Below are 26,312 nucleotides of genomic sequence, written 5' to 3'. Positions count from 1 at the left end.
TGTACATTTTTTTTAACTCTATTTATTTATTTATTTATTTTATTTGTACATATCTATTCTATTTATTTTATTTTGTTAGTATGTTTGGTTTTGTTCTCTGTCTCCCCCTTTTAGACTGTGAGCCCACTGTTGGGTAGGGACTGTCTCTATATGTTGCCAATTTGTACTTTCCAAGCGCTTAGTACAGTGCTCTGCACATAGTAAGCGCTCAATAAATACGATTGATGATGATGATGATGATGATATCGTGGATATGAAAATACCGTTTCTGATTTGGGCAGTTTGGGTTAAGCACTGATCAGATAATAATAATAATAATGGCATTTGTTAAGCACTCACTATGTGCAAAGCACTGTTCTAAGCGCTGGGGATGTTACAAAGTGATCAGGTTGTCCCACGGGGGGCTCACAGTCTTAATCCCCATTTTACAGATGAGGTAACTGAGGCACAGAGAAGTTAAGTGACTTGCCCAAAGTTACACAGCTGGCAATTGGCGGAGCCAGGATTTGAACCCGTGACCTCTGACTCCAAAGCCCGGGTTCTTTCCACTGGGTCATGCTGCTTCTCAGATCCCAGTGGTTGCATGTTGCATCAGATCCCAATGGTTAAGAGCTAACAGGTGATAACATTCAGTAAAAGCAGTGTGGCCACGTGGAATGACCATGGGCCTGGGAGCCAGAGGACCTGGGTTCTAATCCCAGTTCCACATGTCTGTTGTGTGACCTTGCACAAGTCACCTAACTTCCGTGTCCCTCAGTTTCCTCATCCGCAAAATGGGGATTCAAATACCTGTTCTCCCTCCTCTTTAGACTGTGAATCCCATGTGGGACTGGATTGTCTTGTATCTACCCCAGCGCTTAGTACAGGGCTTGGTACATAGTAAGTGCTTAAGAAATATTATTACTATTGCTTTTTGGGGGGGGGGGGTTTAATTGGCATTTATTAAGTGCTTACTATGTGCCACTATTATTATTAGTTAAAGTGCAGTTAATTGGTAGTGATCTAGAAGGTAACAGCCCTAAGCATGTTGAAGTGGTGTGGCCAAGTGGATAGAGCATGGGCCTGGGCTCTAATCCCAGCTCCACTACTTGTCTGCTGTGTGAGCTTGGGCAAGTCACTTCATCCTCTGTGCCTCAGTTACCTCATCTGTAAAATGGGGATTAAGACCGTGAGCCCTACGTGGGACAGGGACTGTGTCCCATCCGATTTGCTTGTATCCATCCCAGAGCTTAGTACAGTGCCTGGCACACAGTAAGCACTTAATACCATAAATATTATTATTACTATCATTCTAGTTTTAGAGGAATGGAAACATGGAGATTGTGAGCTCATTGTTGGGTAGGGACCGTCTCTATACGTTGCCGACTTGTACTTCCCAAGCGCTTAGTACAGTGCTCTGCACACAGTAAGTGCTCAATAAATACGATTGAATGAATGATTGATTGAGAAGCAAGAAATAATAAGTGACTTTGATGAGAAATGTGTGCCTTCCATCTAATTATCAATAAAGTAATGTTTTTTTCTACTTCAAATATAGAATTTCAAAAATTCAACATTCAGTGGCACACATGACCTTCATTTGTAAAGGAATTGGCCAGTTGTGTGTCTTATCCCGTGGAAATATTTGATAAAGTTTAAGATACTTTTCGATGTTTAAAAACTAAAGATTAATGTCATGCTTCCAGTGAATGGAAAAATGCAAATTCCATATTAGTTTTCCTCCCAAGTCTCATATCATATTAAAAATTCATAAAATGATAAAAATGTCAGATTTTGGCTACTGTTTTATGTTCACTTTTAGCTCAAAATGATTTAAGAGGCAGTAAATCATGAGACGGAGTATGTGAAGGGACTATAAAAGTAGCATGCAGAAATTCTATACAGTTGAAAAAAAAAATGTGGGTTGGTAGGGTTGGGTGGTTGGCAGAAGGCCTAGAGGAAGTGTTTTGGCAGAGCCCCAATGTGTTTAGCAGATAATAAAGTGTTTTATCCAGCTTGCTGCAGCATGCTGCCCACTGTTTAGGTAATGGACCGTATTCCCTCTGACCCTTTCTGTAGAAGAAAAATCTACACTTATGCCTTAAAGTCCAGTGGATGGACAGGAAGTCTATCTGTCTTCATTTTCCCATCTCCCCACCTGTTATTTGTAAAACCTTTACCAAGCAGTTTGGGGAAGGGATGCTTATGAGAAGGAGCATGGCGTAGTGGATAGAGCATGGATTTAGGAGTCAGAAGATCTTTGATTCTAATCTTGGCCCTGCCATTTGTCTGCTGTGACTTAGGGCAAGTCACCTCACTTGTCTGTGCCTCAATTACCTCATCTGTAAAATGGGGATTGAGACTGTGAACCTGATTTGCTTGTATCCACCCCAGATCTTTGTACAGTGTCTGGCACATAGGAAGTGCTAAACAAATACTCCACAAGTGCCACAATTATGTGTTATTATTAATAGTTGTAGTATTCCATTTGTTAAGCACTTACTATGTGTCACGCACTGTACTAAGCACTTGGGTAGCTACACGATACTAGGAGGAAGATCTGGTATTTAATCCCTATTTTGTAGACAAGGGAAAAGAAGGAACAGAACACTTAAGTGACTTTCCCAAGGCCACACAGCAGGTAAGTGGCAGAGCCAGAATTGGAACCCGGATCCTCCGACTCCTAGGCCTGACTCCACTAGGCCACGCCGCTTCTCGCACTTCCAAGTTGTGAATTTCAAATTTACAAACTGTTTGCTCTTTTTAAAATACTCCAACATACTCTAACACCACCTCCTCACTGCCTTCTATTCAAGCTTCTGCTCAGTTTGACATATGTCCAAAAATGTACTAAGTTCAATTTTGAGAGAAGACTGTGTGATACCACATTGGATGCAGATTTGTAAGAGATAAACTGAGAAGTTACAATCTAATTGCAATGTATTGATAGAACTGAAATTGGGTCAAAAACCCTCAGTGGGGTGGTCCACAGTGTCCTAAGCTCACCTCTTTGTTTATCTTTTGATTGGCTTTCTTACCATTTTTTGGGGGCTCTGAAATGTATCGTCCTTTAGCGGATGCTCATATTCACTGAGTTTTTTTTAACATGTGGAGCTGTAGTAATGAATGGCATTTGTAAATATAGATGAGGCAGACACAAGATTTGCAGATTTGGTGAAAATATTTGTGACCTCTGAGATTTTTGAATCTCTCAAGAAACTCAAAGCTGTGTTCTTATGTCAAACTCTAAGAAATGTGCTAGATCTTAATAAATCCTGGACTTTCAAAATTTTCACCAATAAGACAGGCAGCCAAGGAATCATTGACCTGTTTATTGAGTAACGGACTGTTGTAACTCTCGATGGCTAAATGCATCTGCCATTTTTTTTTCAAAAATAAAAGTGAAATTTCTCATGAAAGGCAATGATTCAGCCCAGGGAGGAATTGTCACTAGAGGTTCTCAGGGGACCTAAAGGACTTAATTCTTAAGTCATAGATACTTTAAGAACTTCTGTAGAGCCAACACTGCCAAAGAAAAGAGTCTGGAAACATCATTCCAGACGTTTTACTAAATGCCATGAAATGTGTAGAGCGCTTCCTGAAAAATCAGCTTGACATGGAAGTAGTAAAAAAGTGCTTCTTGAAATATATCCCAGGAAAGAAATGAGGAATTTCTGAAGGGCCTTTGTGGAGGAACCAAGGCTAGACTAACATGAACAAATGCCCTAAAGACCATTTATAACTCCTCTTCTTGACACAATTTGGCTGTATAGCTTGGAAAATATCACAGGCTTAAAACATTTTGAATAATAGGCAAAAATATTTTAGAAGCTTCAAGGTGATAAATTCAAATTTCATCAACTGGGGTCAAACATATAGAATTCATAAAACATTGCCCGAACTGAAAATAGAAAGTTTTTGATAAATTCTTGCGTAACAGGTTCATAATTGGTTAGTGGAGGGAAAACATAGGGAAGGATATGATGGTATTTAATAAACACCTACTGAGTGCAATGCACTGAACTCCATGTTTGGGAATGTCTCTAACCCTACATCTAGGAGTGTAGCTTAGTGGCTAGAGCATGAGACTGAGTGTCAGAAGGACCTGGGTTCTAATCTCGGCTCCGCCACATGTCATCTGTGTGATCTTGGACAAGTCTCTTCACTTCTCCTAGAGATTGAGAGAAATTGGAGAGAGATTGGAGAAATTGGATTGAGAGAGATTGGAGAAAAACTACTTATTGACTGGAGAGCACTTCAGTCGGAGTCTGTACCTGACTGTTGGAGATAGTTGTGGATCAGTCCGCTGGATATGGTCTGCAAAGGCATGGACAGTCTGCAATTGTAGGTATTCTGAGGACTCTCAGGTTGGAGTCTTCTGTCCCTAGTGAAGGAGGGGTCAGTCTGCAGAGAGGAGGCTTGTTGATGAAAAAGCCTGAATTCATCAGTGATATTTATTGAGATATATAAGCTCATTGTGATCAAGGAATGTGTCTTCTGTATTGGAATACTGGACTCTCCCAATCAATCAATCATATTTATTGAGCACTTACTGTGTGCAGAGCACTGTACTAAGCACTTGGGAAGTACAAGTCGGCAACACATAGAGACAGTCCCTACCCAACAGCGGGCTCACAGTCTAGAAGGGGGAGACAGAGAACAAAACCAAACATACTAACAAAATAAAATAAATAGAATAGATATGTACAAGTAAGATAAATAAATAAATAAATAGAGTAATAAATATGTACAAACATATATACATATATACAGGTGCTGTGGCGAAGGGAAGGAGGTAAGATGGGGGGATGGAGGGGGGACGTGGGGGAGAGGAAGGAAGGGGCTCATTCTGGGAAGACCTCCTGGTGGAGTTGAGCTCTCAGTAGGGCCTTGAAGGGAGGAAGAGAGCTAGCTTGGAGGATGGGCAAAGGGAGGGCATTCCAGGCCCGGGGGATGACGTGGGCCGGGGGTCGATGGCGGGACAGATGAGAACGAGGACAGATGAGAACGAGGCACGGTGAGGAGATTAGCGGCAGAGGAGCGGAGGGTGCGGGGTGGGCTGGAGAAGGAGAGAAGGGAGGTGAGGTAGGAGGGGGAGAGGTGATGGAGAGCCTTGAAGCCCAGGGTGAGGAGTTTCTGCCTGATGCACAGATTGATTGGTAGCCACTGGAGATTTTTGAGGAGGGGAGTAACATGCCCAGAGCATTTCTTTACAAAGACAATCCGGGCAACAGCATGAAGTATGGATTGAAGTGGGGAGAGACACGAGGAAGGGAGATCAGAGAGAAGGCTGGTGCAGTAGTCCAGACGGGATAGGATGAGAGCTTGAATGAGCAGGCACTTAATACAGTGTTCTGCAGGTCATAAACATTCAATAAGTGTGATTGACTGACGGCAGAGCACTCTAATAGTAATAATAATTGTGGTATTTATTAAGCTTTTACTATGTGCCAGGCAGTGTCCCAAGTCCTGGGGCAGACACAGTCTCTGTCCCCCATAGGGCTCACAGTCACAATTCCTGTTTTACAGATGAGATGACTGAGGCCCAGAGAAGTGAAGTGACTTGCCCAAGGTCAAACAGCAGACAAGTGGCAGAGCCGGGATTCATTCAATCATTTTTATTGAGTGCTTACAGTGTGCAGAGCACTGTATTAAGTGCTTGGAAAGTACAATTGAGCAACAGAGACAATCCCTGCCCAACAATGGGCTCACAGTTTACCCATGATCTTCCAAATTCCAGGCCCATGCTCTATCCACTACGCCATGCTGTACTAAGCACCTGGGAGAGTACAGTACAATAGAGGTGGTAGTCCTGTCCAGGAGGAGTTTACAGGCTGAAATAATACATCAGTCATCATAACAGTTGGGATCCTTTGCGCTGGAATGAGGCAAGCCCAGAGGAATATGAGTGCCTCAGTCTTATGTTTGTTTGAATGGCACAACTCTCCCTCCAGTGTGAAATGAGTATTTAGCAAATAGGTTTGCCTTTGACAGATTCACTCTAACTGATTCTTATTTCACTTGTCTTGAGGCAAAATTTGTTTCCCAATTTCTGAAGTTCAGAGGGTAACTTCCCTCTGTCTACTCTGTGTACCGATTCCATTTGGACAGTGGGCCTTGCCAGCATATTCTTTGTAGAAAATTGGCTAAGGATCAGCTAAATAATAATAATTATAATAATTATGGTATTTGTCAAGCATTTATTGTATCCAGACACTGCACTAAACTCTGGGGTAGATATAAGCATGAGAAGCAGCATGCTGTAGTGGTTAGAGCACAGGGCTGGGAGTCAGAAGGTCTTGGGTTCTAATCCCAGCTCTGCCACTTGTCTGCTGTGTGTCCCTGGCCAAGTCATTTTACTTCTCTGTGCCTCAATTCCCTCATCTGGAAAATGGGGTTTGAGACTGTGAGCCCCATATGGGACAGGGGCTGTGTCCAACCTGATTTGCTTCTAGCTACCCCAGCGCTTAGTACAGTGCCTGGCACATACTAAAGTCTTGACAAATGCCATAATTATTATTATTATTTAACTGATCCTTAATCAGTTTTCTATAAAGAATATGCCAGCACAGCCCATTGTCCAAATGGAATCGGTACGTAGAGTAGGCAGAGGGAAGATACCCTCTGAACTTCAGAAACTGGGAAACAGATTTGCCTCAGGACAAATTTAATGAGAATCAGTTATGGCGAATGCACTTACCTGCCAGGAAAATTCCAGCAAAAAGCATGTTGGAGTGATTAAACTGTGTGGCCATAAATACCTTGCCAGGATTAAGCTCATGGGAGTTCCAAATGTTACTGCCACATTATGTGGTTTCCCCACTTCATTCATTTCCCCCCCTTCATGTTACAATGATTGACAGTATATGTGAAGGATTGAGAGAATTTTCCTGCATTTAATTGCAGGCAATTTCCTTTTGTTAACATAGGAAAGAATGGAAGTTTTTGGAGTTGTCTGGAAAAACATGAGGTGCAACTGTAGATACAAGGTAGAAATGATGTAAATCCTAGACTAGTATATGCTGCCTTGACTTTTGACAAAATCCAGTGCTTGAAAGTCAGTAAGTATTTAGAATTAATGTTTCTCAGGCCCTACGGAGTATGGTAGATTGCTTCAGTGAACAAAGGGCTGCTTGCGATCTCATTTCAGTATAATAAAATAAAGCATTGAAATCATGTACAAAATGATTGTAAGGTCTAGTTAAAAGTACTGAAGCAAAAAATGATGGGGACATTTTCCTTGAATCCAAAGTCAACTAGTTGTCTTTGTGAACTCCACTGATCAATCAATTGTATTTATTGAGCATTTACTGTGTGCAGAGCACTCAAATGTCGACCCCCCCACCCCCCACAACACACATGCACACACGCAAACTCACACACATATATTCCTAAATTTTATTATTTCTGAAAGTTTATAATGTGTTCCCTAGTTTTCAGTTAGGCATGAAAGTTTAGGCAGAATATTTCTCACAATCTCAGAAAAACCACAAGAAGCAGTGATGTCTAGTGGATAAAGCACAGGCCTGGAGTCAGAAGGACTTGAGTTCCCATCCCGGCTCCTCCACTTGTCTGCTGTGTGACCTTGGGCAAATCACTTCACTTCTCTGTGCCTCAGTTATCTCATCTGTAAAATGGAGATTAAGACTTTGAGTCCCATGTGGGACAATGTGATTAGCTTAATACAGTGCCTGGGAAATGGTGAGCACTTAAAAAATTTCATATAAAGCAACAGACTTGGTCATGCATTACGAAAACTTTTTTTTCTAGAGATCCAACTTCTCTAATTTGAAATTACCCAGTATTCTGATGCTTCTCTTTATATGATGCTTCTCTGTTGTATTCTGATGCTTCTCTCAAGAAGCACCAAGGCCTAATGGATAGAGCATAGGCCTACGAGTCAGAAAGACCTGGTCTGCCACTAGTCTGCTGTGTGACCTTGGGCAGGTCCCTTAACTTCTCTGTGCCTCAGTTACCTCATCTGTAAGAAGCAGTTTGGCTTAGTGGAAAGAGCCCGGGCTTGGGAGTCAGAGGATGTGGGTTCTAATCCTGCCTCAGCCACTTATGAACTGTGTGACTTTGGGCAAGGCACTTAACTTCTCTGTGCCTCAGTTATCTCATCTGTAAAACAGGGATTAAGACTGTGAGCGCCACGTGGGATGACCTGATTACCTTGTATCTACCCTAGCACTTAGAACAGTGCTTGGCACATAGTATTCATTCAGTCATATTTATTGAGCGCTTACTGTGTGCAGAGCCCTGTACTAAGTGCTGAACAATAGTAAGCGCTTAACAAATACCAACATTATTATCATTATTATTATTATTATTATATTATTATTATCTTTTAGACTGTGAGCCCACTGTTGGGTAGGGACTGTCTCTATATGTTGCCAATTTGTACTTCCCAAGCACTTAGTACAGTGCTCTGCACATAGTAAGCGCTCAATAAATACGATTGATGATGATTATCTGTAAAATGGGGATTAAGACTGTGAGCCCAATGTGGGACAGGGATGTGTCCAACCTGATTAGCTTGTATCTACCCCAGTGCTTAGAACAGTGTCTGGAACATAGTAAGCACTTAACAAATACCATAAAAAAGCTACATGGCCTAATAGAAAGAACACGGGCCTGCAAGTCAGAGAATCTGGGGTCTAATACCAGCTCTGCCACTTACCTACTCTGTGATCTTGCTCGAATCCATTAATTTCTCCATGCCTCAGTTCCCTCCTCTGTGGAATGGGAGATTCAAAATCCATTATTCCTCCTATTTAGATTGTGAGCCTTGTATCTATCTTGTATCTACCCCAGATTTTAATACTAATAATGAAGATGGCATTTGTTAAGTGCTTATTATGCGCAAGGCACTGTTCTAAGTGCTGGGGGGATGCAAGGTGATCTGGTTGTCCCATAGGGGGCTTGCAGTCTTAATCCCCATTTTACAGATGAGGGAACTGAGGCACCGAGAAGTTAAGTGACTTGTCCAAAGTCACACAACTGACAGTTGGTGGTGGGATTTGAACCCATGACCTCTGACTCCAAAGCCCAGGCTCTTTCCACTGAGCCACACTAGACCAGAACTGGCACACAGTGGAAAGACTATGGGCCTGAGAATCAGAGGACCTGGGTTCTAATCCCAGCTCTGCTCACTGTGTGACCTTGGGCAAGTCGCTTAACTTCTCTGTGCCTCAGTTTTCTCAAATGCAAAATAGGAATTAAATATCTGTTCTCCCTCCTTATTAGACTTTGAACACCATGTGGGACAGGGACTGTGTCTAACCTAATTAACTTGTACCTATCCCAGAGCTTACAGAAGGGTTTGACACTTAATAAACTCTTAACAAATACCATTATTAACCTACAATCAATCAATCAATCAATCAATCAATCGTATTTATTGAGCGCTTACTGTGTGCAGAGCACTGTACTAAGTGCTTGGGAAGTACAAGTTGGCAACATATAGAGACAGTCCCTACCCAACAGTGGGCTCACAGTCTAGAAGGGGGAGACAGAGAACAAAACCAAACATATTAACAAAATAAAATAAATAGAATAGATATGTACGAAAACATATATACAAGTGTTATCATGATCACCATTACGTTATTATTATATGAAACTACTGATAAATCACGAATAATCAATGCCAGAAATGGTTGGGTGTAAATACTGCAAGTGAAGGGAGAGTGATGGAGCGAAAATAAGAAACTGGGACTTTGGGGAAAATCAGTGGCAGATTTCAGAACTGAAGACTTTGATTACTTACAGACTTCCCAGGCTCACATTTAATATCGGGCTGGCTGAGTGACACATTTCAGAAGCCTGTGTCATTGGGTGAAAATGTAGGATCTGGTTTGTACATTGTCTTGCGGTGTTTGTGGTATTGCCTGTGGGAGAGATCCAGCATTTGAGGACCGCAGGATTAACGTCATAAGCAGTGGGCTTAATTTACACAATTTATGTTTTTGTTCCAGCCATTGCCTTCAGCAGGATTCAGTTTTGACACTTGGCCTTTTCATATGCTTTGAGGAGTCAGGCTCCATTTGGCTTGAATTTTGTACGATGGTACTGAAGCATTTTGCATTGAATACAGCAAGTGGCCAAATATTAATTTACCCGCTCATAAACTCCACATGGGTTGCCATGGTATTCCTGGCAGATCACTTCAGCCAGTGCTCTGCACACAGTAAGCACTCAACAAATAAGGTTGAGTGAATCCTGTACGCAAATGTCAAGAAACTGGGGCTTTTCTTTGGTAGTAGAGAGGGAAGGCACTGTTGTGGAATTTTGTCATTTTGAACACCCTGTGTAACGTATGTGAAATGTTCCTCATATTCGCCCTTGGTCCAATCTGATAACCTTGTACCCACACAATGCTTAGAACGGAGATACCATAGAAAAACTAGATAGTTTTTTGGTTTCTTTTAACGTACTTGTTAAATGCTTACTATGTGCCAGCCTCTCTATTAAGCCCTGGGAAAGAATCAAGCTAACCATGACGGACACAGTCGCTGTCCACATGGGGCTCACAGTCTTAATCCTGATTTTTACAGATGAGGTAACTGAGGACCAGAGAAGGGAAGTGACTTGCCCATGGTCACGCAGCAGGCAAATGGCAGAGTCAGGATTAGAACCCAGGCCCATGCTTTATCCTTTATTCTGCTTCAGTTTCCTTGTTCGTTAAAAGCTAGAGCAGATTGGAACGCTTCCACCTTTTGGGAATAAATTAGGATTTGCCCTTGCCGAGCAACCAGTAACGAATGAAAAATCAGATGAGCTGTCGAAACCTGAAGCTGCCAAAATGGGTATTGCCCTGCTCCAGCTGCTTCCTGCTATGCTAACACCATTATTCCCCCTCTGCCCTTGTAGGCATGAGGAAGAATGGGTGGGGTGGAGAGAAAGGGTGGGTGTACATGAGAAAATGGAAAAGCAAGCAACAGAGAAAGAACGTTTGTTCTTGGTTCCCATATCTCTTCCTCAGCTCAAAGTAGGTACCTAACAGATACTACTGGTCTTGATTTTTTTATGGTATTTGTTAAGCCCTTACTATGTGGCAGGCATTGTACTAAGTGCTGGGGTAGATACAAGCTCATCAGGCTGAACACATTCCTTGTCCCACATGGGGCTCACAGTCTTCAACCCTATTTTATGGAGGTGGTAACTGAGGCACAGAGAATTCAAGTGACTTGCCCAAGGTCACACAGCAGACACGTGGCAGAACCAGTATTAGAACAAAGGCCCTTCTGACTCCGTGGCCTGTGCTCTATCCACTAAGCCACATTGTTTTCATTTTTGATGATGATGATGATGAGGAGGAGGAGGAGGAGGAGGTGATTAAGATAGACTAGATGAGGACATGATTTTGAAAAGACCTAGGTAATAGTGAGGGTGATGGATATGAAGAGGAGACTACCAGGAAGAGTTGGGAAGATAAAATGTTAGAATGTGAGACTGCATGTTAAAACTTTGTCAAATAAATGAGTTAGAGCAGATTCTATGACCAGAACAGTAACTGCAAGGCTGGTTTGGATGCATTCCTAATTAGAGGCAGGGGAATGGAGTGTTGACCTTTGAAGAACTCTTGCAGTCCACTTTATTATCGTTATTTTTTAATGATTGTCATAATTTCCATCGCTAACTCAATTTTTCGATGTCCACTGGTTACTACTGGCTTCAATAGTAGGCAGGAAAATCAAGCTTCACGGGCCTCCCTAAACACCCCAGTGACTTCTTCTTCTTTCGAAGATTTCTTCCAAGTAGTGAAAGTTTTCCTTAGCCTGAGGTAAATGCTGTTTACCATCACCAACTTTGTACCATCATGCTATAAGTAGAGATGTTAATTTCTTTTTAACAATGTGATTGATAAAATATTTTACTTTTTTCCACTCATTTCCTAGAGAGCTTCTAAGGGCCTCTTGGGATGACCCTGCCGTAGTGCCAGTGTGTTAACATTGGCTTGTGCAGGGATGTGTTTTGACAAAGATTTGGTCTAGTGGAACTCCTTGGATGGGATCCAGTTTTGCAATAATTACAAACAGTTTGTGGCTGAAGGGGTTTTTATCTACACGGTATTTGAGCTAAAACAAATCTTTGATGAAATCCAGCCAACGTAAGCCCATAGCAAGCTATCAACCTTTCAATTACGAGGGCAGGGCTTGAGTGGAGAAAGGGTTAGAGCAATATTTTTCTCTTCTAGCCCTGTGAGTACAAGCACTTGTACTATTAAAATAAAATCACATGTGTAGCGCCAAAGAATGTACTTGCTGAGGAGAGAAGAAAGGAAATAATAATAATAATAATAATAATGGTATTTGTTAAGCACTTACTATGTGCTAAGCGCTGGGGAGGTTACAAGGTGATCAGGTTGTCCCACGGGGGTTCACAGTTCATTTCATTCATTCAATCATATTTATTGAGTGCTTACTGTGTGCAGAGCACTGAACTAAGTGCTTGGGAAGTACAAGTTGGCAACATATAGAGACGGTCTCTACCCAACAGCGGGCTCACAGTCTAGAAGGGGGAGACAGACAACAAAACAAAACATATTAACAAAATAAAATAAATAGAATAGTAGATATGTGCAAGCAAATATGTACAGTGGGGGAACTGAGGCCCAGAGAAGTTAAGTGACTTACCCAAAATCACACAGCTGACAGTTGGCAGTTGGAGGAGCCGTGATTTGAACCCATGACCTCTGACTCCAAAGCCCGGACTCTTTCCACTGAGCCACGCTGCTGCTCCATGCAAGCTCTCTAACTGAAATGGCCATTCTCTTGGCACATCTAAGTTTTTTTTTTCTTCACAGCATCTTTAATCTCTCTCAAATGCAGGGTCCCAAGGGTTACCCAGGACCACCAGGTCTACGAGGTGAGCAAGTAAGTATGGCGGCCGTCGACTCTTGATGCCCATATTCTTAACCCAAGTCCAATAGAGTAGTCCTTGGAGAAATTTTCCTTTCGGATGAGTTCCGCTGTTGATTTTACAGGTTGTTTTCCGTGAACCTGTTGTTGGGTAGGAGTTGTCTCTGTCTGTTGCCGAATTGTATTCTCCAAGTGCTTAGTACAGTGCTGTGCACACAGTAAGCACTCAGTAAATACGACTGAATGAAATTTCTAGACTGTGAGCTCACTGTTGGGTAAGGACCGTCTCTATATGTTGCCAACTTGTACTTCCCAAGAGCTTAGTACAGTGCTCTGCACACAGTAAGCGCTCAATAAATTCGATTGAATGAATGAATGAATGAATGAAATGAATGCATGACTATAGTATGCAATAATGCGAGCTCGGTGTGGGCAGGGAATGTGTCTATTGTTATAGTCTTCTCTCCCAAGTGCTTAGTAAAGTGCTTTGCACACAGTAAGTGCTCAATAAATACAATTGAATGAATGAATGAATGATATTAAGCACTTACTATGTGTCAGGCACTGTACTATGTGCTGGAGTGGATACAAGCAAATTGGGTTGGACACAGTCCTTGTCCCACATGGGGCTCACAATCTCGATTCCCATTTTACAGATGAGGTAACTGAGCACAGAGAAGTAAAGTGACTTGCCCAAGGTCACAGAACCAACAAGAGGTGAAGGCGGGATTAGAACTCATTACCTTCTGACTCGCAGGCCCGTGCTCTATCCACTATGCCTTGCTACTTGACTATTTCCTGAGGAGAGTGGCACATGGTGGCACTTGCTGGACACTCAGACATACATGACTCCTTCATGCAACACTCTGAGCTCACGCCATAACCTGATGAGGTCATTGGGAATATTGGGCTATTCTCCAGGTCAGCTGCTGACTCTCCCATTCCTTTTGCTCCAGATTCTGGTATACGAGTGGGTAAAGAACCTCCCACGTCCTGAGAAAGAATATTTTCAGGATCATGTGTGCAAGTAAGCTCGTTGTGGGCAGGGATTGGGTCTATTTATTGTACTCTCCCAAGCACTTAGTACAGTGCTCTGTCCACAATAAGCGCTCAATAAATACGACCGAATTGAATATGAAGCCTGAAACCGCTGATGGGAGGCAGAGGAGTGTATGGAAAGGGCCAAGGCAAAAAGCAAGAGGAGGAAAGCTTTCCTGGAAGAGTGCCATTGTTCTAAATTTTTGTAGGGAATCATTTAGACTTAGAACCCAAGGCATAATGGGCCACTAAAATTAGAACAGCCCCTTTTTTTCTCTTCGGAAAGGCAGACACCGAGTCAGACATCCAGTGAGCAGGAAAGTGTGAGAGTCTACAGGGGAATCAGATACTACTGATTCAAGCCTTGAGTTGAACTAAAGGGAGATTCCTTTCAATCCCATCCCAAAATAGCAACTAGAACAAGAATTTCCTGGCTCTGCCATAGTCACACATCAATGAATGTTCTAATTCTGGGAATGCATTGATTTTTATTTTTCTGGGATTATATGGGTCTACCAAAGGGGATTGCAAAAAAATGGATTCAAAACAGAGGATACAAAGATCTCAAATGGCCTGTGACTAGAAGTCTGGTTAGTTCCTGGAAACCAATTTTTATGTTGCTCATTATCAGAAGGCAGTGGATTCAGACATGGCGGAGGCGGTTGCCTCTCCCATAATGACAGAGGAAAACACAAGTGTTGAAAAGCAATTGAGTTACGGTGGGAAAAGTGCAGCAGGGAAAATTGGAACTTAGAAAGAAGAAAAATCACTACTTCAGTATAACTTTGGCTCAAAGAGCTGTAGAGAGTCAATTCCATTCGAAGAAAACTCCATGTCTCTCAGGCCAGCGAGAACTTGTCTGTATAATCTCAGTGGCCAGTGTTGTTAAAGTAAATGTTTTTGTTCTGAGTGTTAGACTATTTTGAGAGTCTACAACTAATTTTCAGTGGAAAGGAGAGAAGTTTTTTTGTTAAAAAATATAGTACCCAGGGAGCAGACTCCAAGCTGAAAAATAACCTAATATTTTGGCAGTTTGGGGAAGTGAATAAAATCACCTCATATTTTAAATGAGGAAACATTGGAAAGCAACATGAAAATGTCTGCTTGTTCAGAATTCTTTGGTTTTGTCAGCTCTTTTCTCTAGAGAAATAGCCTTAGGTGGGTCTCTGTCAATGGAAAATGAATCACAGAAATTTAATGTTTTGGAGAGAGCAATTGATTTAACTCTGGAGTAAATTAGGCATTGATTTAACTCTAAAGTAAATCAGTGTCTACTATCTATGCCTAATTTCTCGAGTGGCTTTCACTCTGTCGTATTTTTCTATCCATTCAAGAGGGGAGAGAATGCACTTGAACACACAGGCTCTATTGCTCCTTAGCAAACATCAGTGAGCCAGATATTATATGACAGGTGGGCACAGGCCATATCAATCCATGATTTTCCTGAGTAAAAGACCTTGGGCTAATTCACTTCATTTGGATGAAGTGCTGCAGCGTGGCGTAGAGGAGTAACCTGGCATAGTGGATAGAGCATGGGCCTGGGAATCAGAAGGTCATGGGTTCTAATCCTAGCTCAGCTACTTGTCTGTTCATTTCACTTCTCTGTGCTTCAGTTACCTCATCTATAAAACGAAGATTGAGACCGTGAGCCCCACGCGGGACAGGGACTGTGTCCAACCCAATCTGCTTGTATAATAATAATAATACTTTTGGTATTTGTTATGCACTTACTATGTGCCAAGCACTGTTCTAAGCATTAGGGGAGCTACAGGGTAATCAAGTTGTCCCACATGGGGCTCACAGTCTTAATCCCCATTCTCTAGATGAGGTAACTGAGGCACAGAGAAGTTAAGTGACTTGCCCAAAGTCACATAGCTGATAAGTGGCGGGGCTGGGATTGGAACCCATGACCTCTGACTCCCAATCCCGTGCTCTTTCCATTGAGCCACGCTGCTTCCCTTGTATCCATCCCAGCAAATAGTACAGCACTGAACAAGTAGCATAATTATTATTATCAGTATTAACAACCATGACCCTTTCTGGGGCTTTTGAACTGTGGTACTATTTTCCACTTGGAAGCAACTTGGCAGACCAATTAGATGGTTTTGGAGATGCTTGGGTCAGTCAGTCAGTGGTTTTATTCGTTCATTCATTCATTCAATCGTATTTATTGAGCACTTACTGTGTGCAGAGCACTGTACTAAGCACTTGGGAAGGACAAGTTGGCAACATCTAGAGACGGTCCCTACCCAACAGCGGGCTAACAGTCTAGAAGGGGGAGACAGACAACAAAACATATTGACAAAGTAAAATAAATAGAATAAGTATGTACAAGTAAAATAAATGGAGTAATAAATACATACAAACATACATACATATATACAGGTGCTGTGGGGAGGGGAAGGAGGTAAGGCAGGGGGGAGGGAGGAGGGGGGTGTTTTATTGAGCACTTACTTTGTGCAGAGCACTGTACTAAGCACTTGGGAGAGTACAGTGTAACAATAAACAGACACATTCCCTTCTAGAGGATAGGCATGGACCTGGACTTGTATTACTGGACTAACACAGAAAGCCCGTTGCGATGTTTCTCAGTGTATAAAAGCATGTTGGGGGTTTTTCCTAGTTTTTAGTATTCTGTTGTTTTGTTTTTTGTTTGTTTTTAATTTAGGGAACTCCAGGAACATCTGGCAGTGCGGGATCCCCCGGTTACCCTGGCAGGCAGGTGCAGTAAACTATACTCTGGATTTACACTCTTCTCTCAGTCCCTCAATGCAGTGAGTTGTCTTTGGCCTTGACTGTATTTTCTCTGGAGTCAATTTTCTAGTAATCATCTGATCGGGGGATTTCCTTTAAGGTACATGCAGTCTGATGATAATATGTGTTTCCATTTCTCCCTCTTTTAGACTGTGAGCCCACTGTTGGGTAGGGACTCTCTCTATATGTTGCCAACTTGTACTTCCCAAGCGCTTAGTACAGTGCTCTGCACAAAGTAAGCGCTCAATAAATATGATTGATGATGATGATGAGGATGATTGGGGTATAACACAATGGAAGAACACAATTCTATTCTGGAGTAAACACAATCTGCAAGTTGATTCAAGTAGAGCTCTTGGAGAAAATAAAGGTTTAGGGGCATGAGCGTAGTGTGGTCTTTGGAAATCCCTACCTCAACCTTACTGAATTGTATTTATTTGTGTTTTTGCAACTTTGTGGTATTTAATATAGTAATAAGAATGAGGGACAGGGGTGCAAACCATTCTGCTAACAGAGAATCAAGCAGTAATAATTGAATTTTAATAAAAAAATATTAGTTATGGTTGTACCCTCGAATGTCCACCTCCCTAACGCATTCATTCCTTTTGAATCAGTGGTTGCTATAATTTTCCCATTTTTTTATGGTATTTGTTAAGCATTTACTAAGTGTCAGGCACTGTACTAAGTGCTCTGTTAGATACAAGCTAATCAGGTTGGACACAGTCCCTGTCCCACATGGGGCTCACTGTCTAAATTCTCATTTTACAGTTGAGGTACTGAGACACAGAGAAATGAAATGACTTACCCAAGGTCACACACACCAGGCAAGTGTCATAGCCAGGATTAGAACCCAGGCCCTTCTGACCCTCAGGCCCATTCTATCACCAGACCACCCTGATTCTCCATGATGTAAGGCTCTTCGAGAGAATGATCCCTGAGGAATAGGAGAACTCCATGAAAACACTACTACTAATAATAAAGATGGTATTTGTTAAGCACTTACTATGTGCCAAGCACTGCTGTAAGTGCTGGGGTAGATACAAGGTAATCAGGTTGTCCCATGTAGGGCTCACAGTCTTAATCTCCATTTTACAGATGAGGTGACTGAGGCACAGAGAAGTTTAGTGACTTGCCCAAAGTCACTCAGCTGAAAAGTGGCAGAGCCAGGATTAGAACTCATGTTCTCTGACTCCCAAGCCCGTGCTCTTTCCACTAAGCCACGCTGCTTCTCATGGTGATGAAAATTCAGACTATATGTTACTCTTTTTTGTGGTTTTTATCCAAGGAATGAAGAACCTGAAGTATTTCACTAATGCTGACTAGCTCAAGCCCAAATAATTAAGTGTGACTAAAGCACCAACCCTTAAATATATTTTGAAATTGAATTAAACTCTCTTTTAACATTTTACATCCTTTCAGTGCTAACATTCTGTAGCAACTGCAAATGGATAATGTTGCATCTTTCCTATTTACGCTTTGCTTTTTATCTGCCTAAACAATTATGGTCTCATTAAAGTTAATGAATGAGAGTATTTCCAAAACGTGCCTTTTCTGTTTACAGTAATAAGAGATAAAAATGCAGAAAGATATTGTTGTGCACAAAAGTATTCTTTATTGTCACTTTAGGACATATTTAGTACAATTTGAAGTTAAAAGAAATGTTTCATATGAACCCTTAGTGGATTCCAATCTCGATGTTCATAAAATGATAAAGCTTTGAAGGTTTTCTGAAAATGAAGAATTTTGGAAGTAACAGAATAAAGGTTCATTAATTCACAGAGTAGTAACAGGAACAGTTGGGAATCAGCAGAGGTTGCAATTAGTCATGGACCCTGTGCCTTGAGAGACACAAAATTTCTGAAATGATATGAAGAGGTGTTTATACTCAAATTTATTAAATGTTCATTCCTTCTGGGTGAAAGGATTTGAGATGAACACAGACATATTCCCTGAGAGGAGCAATTTAAAGAAAATGTATTCAAACAAATCCTTTATTATGTGGTGTCCACTGCTTCATGTGGCTATACAGAGGGTCATTTGATTTTATTATGTTCCTAGAAAGAGCTAGCTTTGCTTAGTGGATAGAGCACGGGTCTGGAAAGTCAGAAGGATCTGAGTTCTAACTTTGGCTCTTCCACATATCTGCTGTGCGACCTTGGACTAGTCATTTAACTTCTCTGTGGCTTAGTTACCTCATCTGTAAAATGGGGATAAGAGAGTGAGTCCCATATGAGACAAGGACTGTGTCCAACCTGACTAACTTGTATCTACCCCAGCATTTAGAACAGTGCCAAGAGTTTAACAAGCACCATAATTACTGTTATTATTTTGTGTTCTCCATTCTTGAAGATGCCTCTGTTAGTGAAATTCCCCTAGGGGACCAGAAAAGACCGATGTGGGACCCCTATGCCCAAATTTCAGGGCCAGGGTGATGCACGGGGTGGAGGGAAGAGAAGGGGAAGTTAGGAAAGGGAGCAAGCATAAATAAATAATAAATAAATAAATAATGATGGTGTTTGTTAAGTGCTTACTATGTGCAAAGCCCTGTTCTAAGCACTGGGGGGATACAAGGTGATCATGTTGTCCCATGTGGGGCTCACATTCTTAATCCCCATTTTACAGATGAGGTAACTGAGGCTCAGAGAAGTTAAGTGACTTGCCCAAGATCACACAGCAGACGTGGTGGAGCTGGGATTTGAACCCATGACCTCTGACTCCCAAGCCCGTGCTCTTTCCACTGAACCACGCTGCTTCTCTCAAACATGACCCAGGGCAGTTCTCTAGGTCCCTAGGGCTGCTTCCCTAGGAAGCAGCATGGCGTAATAGATAGAGCACAGGCCTGGAGTCAGAAGATCATGGGTTCTAATCCCAGCTCCGCCACTTGTCTGCGGTGTGACCTTGGGCAAGTCACTTGACTTCTTTCGGTCTCAGTTCCCTCACCTGTAAAATGGGGATCTAGACTGTGAGTCCCATGTGGGACAGGGACTGTGTCTAACCCGTTTTGCTTGTACCTTCCCCAGTGCTTAGTACAGTGCCTGGCACATAGTAAGGACTTAAAAAATTCCATTCATTCATTCAATCATACCTATTGAGCGCTTACTGTGTGCAAAGCACTGTACTAAGCGCTTGGGAAGTACAAGTTGGCAACATATAGAGATGGGCCCTACCCAACAGTGGGCTCACAGACTAGAAGGGGGAGACAGACAACAAAACAAAACATGTGGACAGGTGTCATCAGAACAAATAGAATTAAAGCTAGATGCACATCATTAACAAAATGAATAGAATAGTAGAGAAGCAGCGTGGCTCAGTGGAAAGAGCCCGGGCTTTGGAGTCAGAGCTCATGTGTTCAAACCCCGGCTCTGCCGATTGTCAGCTGTGTGACTTCGGGCAAGTCACTTAACTTCTCTGTGCCTCAGTTCCCTCATCTGTAAAATGGGGATTAAAACTGTGAGCCCCTCGTGGGACAACCTGATCACCTTGTAACCTCCCCAGCCCTTAGAACAGTGCTTTGTACATAGTAAGCACTTAATAAATGCCATTATTATTATTATTATGTACAAGTGAAATGAATAGAGTAATAAATCTGTACAAACATATATGCAGGTGTTGTGGGGAGTTATTGTTATTATTATTATTATTCCCAGTCACATGCTTTGCCAATGCCTCCATTACCAGCCCTGTCAAAGCTACCCTAAAGCACAGCCAATTGGAATGTGTCCTCCCCTCTCCGTTACCGAAACGAGGTTAGTGCCAATGACAACCCCGACATGTGACTGGCAGACAAGTGGACCCTGCCTGGGGTTAGGCAAGGAACATGTCCTGACTCTGCCACTTGTCTGCTGTGTGACTTTGGGCAAGTCACTTAACTTCTCTGTGCCTCAGTTCCCTCATCTGTAAAATGGGGATTAAGACTGTGAGCCCCACGTGGGACAGCCTAATCACCTTGTATCCCCCCAGTGGTTAGAACAGTGCTTCGCACATAGTAAGCGCTTAACAAATGCCATTATTATTATTATTATTATGTCTACCAACCCTGTTACATTGCACGCTCCCAAGTGCTTAGTACAGTGCTCTGTGCACAGTAAACGCTCAAAAAATATGATTGATTGGGTCGGAGAACGTGGAAGTAGGAAGGGGTGATGAGAAGGGGAGGGACTTGAAGAGAAAAAGTGTGGCCTAATGGATAGAACATGGGCCTGGGAGTTGGAAGGATCTGGGTTCTAATCCTCTCCCTGCCACTTGTCTGTGGTGTGACCTTGGGCGAGTCACTTCACCTCTCCATGCCTCATTTATCTCATCTGTAAAATGGGGTTTAAAATTATGAGGCCTATGTGGGACAGGGACTGTTTCCAACCTGAATATCTTGTATCTAACCCAGGGCTTAGTACAGTGTCTGGCACATAGTAAGTGCTTAACAAATACCATTTTTTAAAAAGTCATAAATGGCAGAGAAAAGACAGGCCATCCTTTGATTTCAGAAGTTAACACTGCTAATGGTTTAAAGTTTTATCTTGTGCATCTGGGAGGCTGAAAAGACCCATGTGGGACAGACACTTCACTCCATACTAGGTGCATGTATGACTGTTCTTTGCACAGATACAACTTAAGGCATAAGTTGTGATAAGTATGTATCCAGTCCCCCACAGGTCTCCTTGTAGATTATAAAATATGTAAAGAGAAGGAAAAACAATAATGTCTTTTTCTATTTATATTTCCTTTGATCTAGGGTTTAGCTGGACCAGAGGGTAACCAAGGCCCTAAAGGTGTTAGAGTAAGTAATCTCATTTGTTTGTCTCAAGTGTCATTGTATTTTACAGAATTTAGGACCAGTGAAATATCAAAGACATTTGACCTGTCAGTTGAGCTCTTGGTGAAGGAGTCAGCATTTGTCACATAGGGTTACACTGAAGATTGCCTCAGTGATTGTGCATTTTGGACCAGACCTGCAAACTTTTCATTGAAGGCTAAGCAAGGACAGGAAGATGACAAGGTGTAAGGATTAGGAGATGGCAAGCTTTAACGAGTTAATGGGTCTGGAGGGCTCCATTTTCTAGCCCAGTTAGAAAATCTCAGGCCTTAACAAAGTTCTGGAATAAGCAAGTCTGGGATTCTGACTCTGAAAACTGTGGGGCGGGCGGCCACCGTTGTCCCTATGCCGCAGACACTCAGGTTTCCAATGTTCATTCATTCATTCATTCAATTGTATTTATTGAGCGCTTACTGTGTGCACAGCACTGTACTAAGCACTTGGGAAGTACACATTGGCAACATATAGAGACGGTCCCTACCCAACAGTGGGCTCACAGTCTAGAAGGGGAAGACAGAGAACAAAACAAAACATATTAACATTTGTCCCTGTGCTCAGTAACCTACGTTTCCAATATTCATTTGTTACCTGACATCCAAAAGCAAGAGGGGTCCCTCAAGACTCGGTTGTGGGTCCCCTTCTATTGATCATTTATATCCACTCCCTTGGAGAATATATTCGCTCCCTCAGTTTCAACTACCATCTTATGCAGATGACTCAGGTAGATTTCCTCATTCCTCATACCTCATTCCTTCTCTAGGGTCTCACATTTCCTCTTGCTTTCAAAGACATCTCTACTCAGATGTCCCACTGACACTTCAAACTTAGTATGTCCAAAACTGAGCTCCTCATCATCAATGAATCATATTTATTGAGTGCTTACTGTGTTGGGAGAGTATAACAGAGTTAGTAGACACATTCCCTGCTCACAGTGAGTTTACAGACTAAAGGGGCCTTTGGGAGAGTACAATTTAACAATAAACAGACATATTTTCTGCCTACAATAAGCTATTAATTCAGTCACCAAATCCTGTCAGGTTTACTTTTAGAACATCTTTAGAATTCATTCCTTCCTCTCCATCAGAACTGCAGTTGCGCTTGTGCAAGTACTTATCACAACCCACCTTGACTGCTGCAGCAGCCTGGTCTGTGACCTCCGAACCTCCAGCCTCTTCCAACTCTAATCGATACTTCTCTCTGCTGCCCACATCATTTTTTTAAATTGCCCTTTGCATATCACTCCACTACTCAAAAACATCCAATGGTTACCCATTCATCACTACGTAGAACAGAAACTCCTCACTATTTCAGTCAATCCATCCATCTATCAATCAGTCGTGTTTATTGAGAACTTACTGTGTGCAGGGCACTGGATTAAAAGCTTGGGAAAGCACAATATGACAGAGGTGGTTCCCTGCTTACAGTCTTGAGGGGAGACCGACATTAATATAAATAAATTATAGATATGTATATAATTGCTATGGAGCTGAGGAGAGGTGAATAAATGGAGACAATCCAAGTTCCCAGGTGATGAAGAAGAGTGTGAGAGAAGAGGAAATGAGGGTTTAGTCATGTGAGGGTTTAGAAGAGATGTGCCTTCAATAAGGCTTTGAAGGTGGGGAGGGTAATTGTCAGTTGGATATGAAGAGGGAGGCCATTCCAGGCCAGACACAGGATGTGGGCAAGAGGTTGGAGCTGAGATACATGAGATCAAGTTACAGTGAATAGGATGGCATTAGAGGAGCCAAATGTGTGGCCTGATTTATAGTAGGAGAGTAGCCAGGTGAGGTAAGAGTGGACAAGGTGATTAAGTGCTTTAAATGGTAAGGAGTTTCTGTTTTATGTGGAGGTGGATGGGCATTCACTGGAGTTTCTTGAGGAGTAGAGAAAAATGGACCAAATGGTTTATATAAGAATGATCCAGGAGGCAGAGTGAAGTATGGACTGGAGTGGGGAGAGACAGGAGGCAAGGAGGTCAACAAGAAGGTTGATAACAATAATCGAGGTGGAATAGAAGTGCTAGGATTAACGTGGTTGCAGTTTGGATGGAAAGGACCTGGTGGATTTTAATGATATTGTGAAGGTTGAACTGACAGGATTTGAATATGTGGGTTGAATGAAAGAGTTGAGTCAAGGATAATGCCAAGGTTATCCGTTTGTGAGACGGGGGGAGGTGGTGCCATCTGCAGTGATGGGAAAATCAGGAAGAGGGCAGGTCTTTGGTGGGAAGATCAGGAGTTCTGTTTTGGACATTTTAAGTTTGAGGTATCGGTGGGACATCCAGGTAGACAGGTCTTGAAGACCAGAGGAAATTCAGATTGCAGAGAAGGAGAAAGATCAGAGCTGGAGATGTAGATTTAGGAATCATCAACCTAGAGGTGAGTGTTGTAGCCATGGGAGCAAATGAGTTCTCCAAGATGCAGATGGAGAATAGAAGGGGACCAAGAACTGAACCTTGAGGGACTCTCACAGTTAGAGGGTGGGAAGCAGGAGAGGAGCCCAGAGAAAGAGACTGAGAATGAGCAGCCAGAGAGATAAGAGGAGAACTAGGAGAGGACAGTGTCAGTGAATCTGAAGTTGGAGAAGGGGGTGGTCCACAGTATCAAAGGTAGCTGAGACATCAAGGGGGATTGGAATGAAATAGAGGCCATTGGGTTTGGAAGAGGGAGATCATTTGTGTCCTTTGAGAGAGCAGTTTCTGTAGGGTGAAGGGGACAGAAGTCAGATTGTAGAGGTCAGGGAGAGAATTGGAGAATTCTTATCTGTGTCGAAAGAATAGTGCTTTAGCAGAGGGAAGAGTGGTGAGATTGTTTAATGTTCAAACTTGTGGGGACTCTTAATGATAGACCTCGCTACGCCATGTTTTCAGAATTCATTCAATACGTGCAGAGCACTGTACTAAGTGCTTGGAACAGTACAGTACAACAATAAACAGACACATTCCCTGCCCATAATGAGCTTACAGTCTAGAGAATCTAGCAGTAATTGCAAACCTTGACCATTTCTTGTGTTATGCAGTTCCTTCTCATGTATTCTATCTCTCCTAATATCATTATCATCTCCAAATTATTTATTTGCGACCTCCCTTATATACAAAAGATTAGTCTCCCACCCACCCATAGAGGAGCCACATCTTATCTGCATGTTACTCTGAGGAGACAATATGAGTGTCCTAAAGCAAACGTTTGGGGAGTTGAGAGAATCACTAAAGGGAAAATCCAGGAAAATAAAAGAAAGACCTTGCTATGCAACATAAAGAACAAAACATCCAGAGGCCATTCTCCAACTAGAAACAGGAAATGGAGGTTGAATTTGTTAGGGTTTGCGCTCATTCCTGTCAACCCTTCTGTTTTCCATTTTCATCCCTGGCTGTTGTTTGCTACAGTATTGCTAGGCATTGAAGCCTAATGCTGCTTTTGATTTTCATGAGCTTTCTCATTCCCTTTCGTCATTGATTTGAAGAGCATACATTACTCTGATCAAGTTATTCAACTTCTCAACACCTCAGTTTCCAGAATCACTAAGCCAATGTTCAGAGCCACTCAACTCAAGACTCTGAAGTCCAAATAATAATAAAAATAATACAGCATTTGTTAAGTGCTTACAATATGTCAAGCACTGTTCTAAGTGCTGGGACAGATGCACTGTAAGCAGATCAGATGCAGTCCCTGGACCACAAAAACAAGCAAACAAATGAACAAAAAAGAAACTTCCCACCAATGAAATTTTCTTAACTTAGATGTTTGCTCTCCCGTTGCTGCTGACTGTTGATATAATAATAATAATGGTGTTTGTTAAGTGCTTACTCTGTGCCGAGCACTGTTCTAAGTTCTGGAATAGATATAAGGTTATCAGGTTGTCCCTTGTGGGGCTCACAGTCTTACTCCCCATTTTACAGATGAGGTGACTGAGGCACAGAGAAGCTAACTGACTTGCCCAAAGTCACAGAGCTGACAAGTGGAGGAGCCAGGATTAGAATCCTTGACCTCTGACTCGCAAGCCCATGCTCTTTCCACTGAGCCACGCTGCTTCTCTATGTCTGTGGTACTTGTATCCACCTCCATTAATGGAGGTATAGAAATATTGTTGCAGGGTATTTCTACAGGAACAAAACCCATGGTGTAAGTAAAAAGCTTTCAACAAACAAATAGAAAAAAAACTTAGATTCTGTTGACATTAGGCAATTTTAGAAGCTGCTTTAATTTTTTTCAGGACAGTCGAGTTGAGATGAGAAATTACTGCTTCAGTTCTCTGAATAGTTATCTCAGTCATCTGCGAGAAATTGCAGGACTTCCAAAATTGCTTATAATGAAAATTTGGATCCCCCCAAAATTTTGTTATTAATGTGGTAAAGAGAAAAATATTAGGAAAGACCAGATTGAAAAATCATTGATCTGGCTCATTGTGTTCAGAGAGCATGATGGTGATCTCTGGTGATCATGATGTTGAACTCCCTTTTTAAATGACAGATGAGCCTTGGTCTTGGCATGAAGTTTACAGGATCGAGAACCTGTCTGCAGGAATTGACTGTAGTGACAGGGATTTGCCCATGAAACTTGCTTTCTCTCACCTTTGTCAAACATATGTTCGCTGTGGCGTGGGATGTCACAAGCGAGTAGGAGGCAGAGGTGCAGCACATTTTGCACTGCATTCAAAAATGTTATGTACAAAGGCCATTTACATCCAAAGTGACCACTCCAAGGTGCCGATGCGATGCCTCGGTGCCATAGCCCAGCAATCTCAGTAGCTTCTGTGGCCTTTGCCACCTGTGATAACAAGCCATTTTCAGTATTCCCCACAACCCCGTCATTCACAGTAGATACTCCAAGTGTTTCTTAAGTCAACAACCTCCACCACTGCAGGCATGT

General features: G+C 42.2%; 1 protein-coding gene across 1 annotated transcript in view; it reads left to right on the top strand.

The window, feature by feature from the left end:
* Positions 1 to 26,312, top strand: part of COL24A1 (collagen type XXIV alpha 1 chain) — a 500,281-nt gene that overhangs the window by 118,341 nt on the left and 355,628 nt on the right. The window contains exons 8-10 of the mRNA XM_038745410.1: positions 12,813 to 12,857; positions 16,549 to 16,602; positions 21,364 to 21,408. Coding sequence (XP_038601338.1) covers positions 12,813 to 12,857; positions 16,549 to 16,602; positions 21,364 to 21,408 — 144 coding nt within the window. The remainder of the gene's footprint in view (positions 1 to 12,812; positions 12,858 to 16,548; positions 16,603 to 21,363; positions 21,409 to 26,312) is intronic.

The sequence above is a fragment of the Tachyglossus aculeatus genome, chromosome 4 (assembly GCF_015852505.1).
Source record: "Tachyglossus aculeatus isolate mTacAcu1 chromosome 4, mTacAcu1.pri, whole genome shotgun sequence".
Lineage (NCBI taxonomy): Eukaryota > Metazoa > Chordata > Mammalia > Monotremata > Tachyglossidae > Tachyglossus > Tachyglossus aculeatus.
Note: the sequence above shows the minus strand (reverse complement) of the source record. Positions and strands in the feature narration are given on the sequence as shown.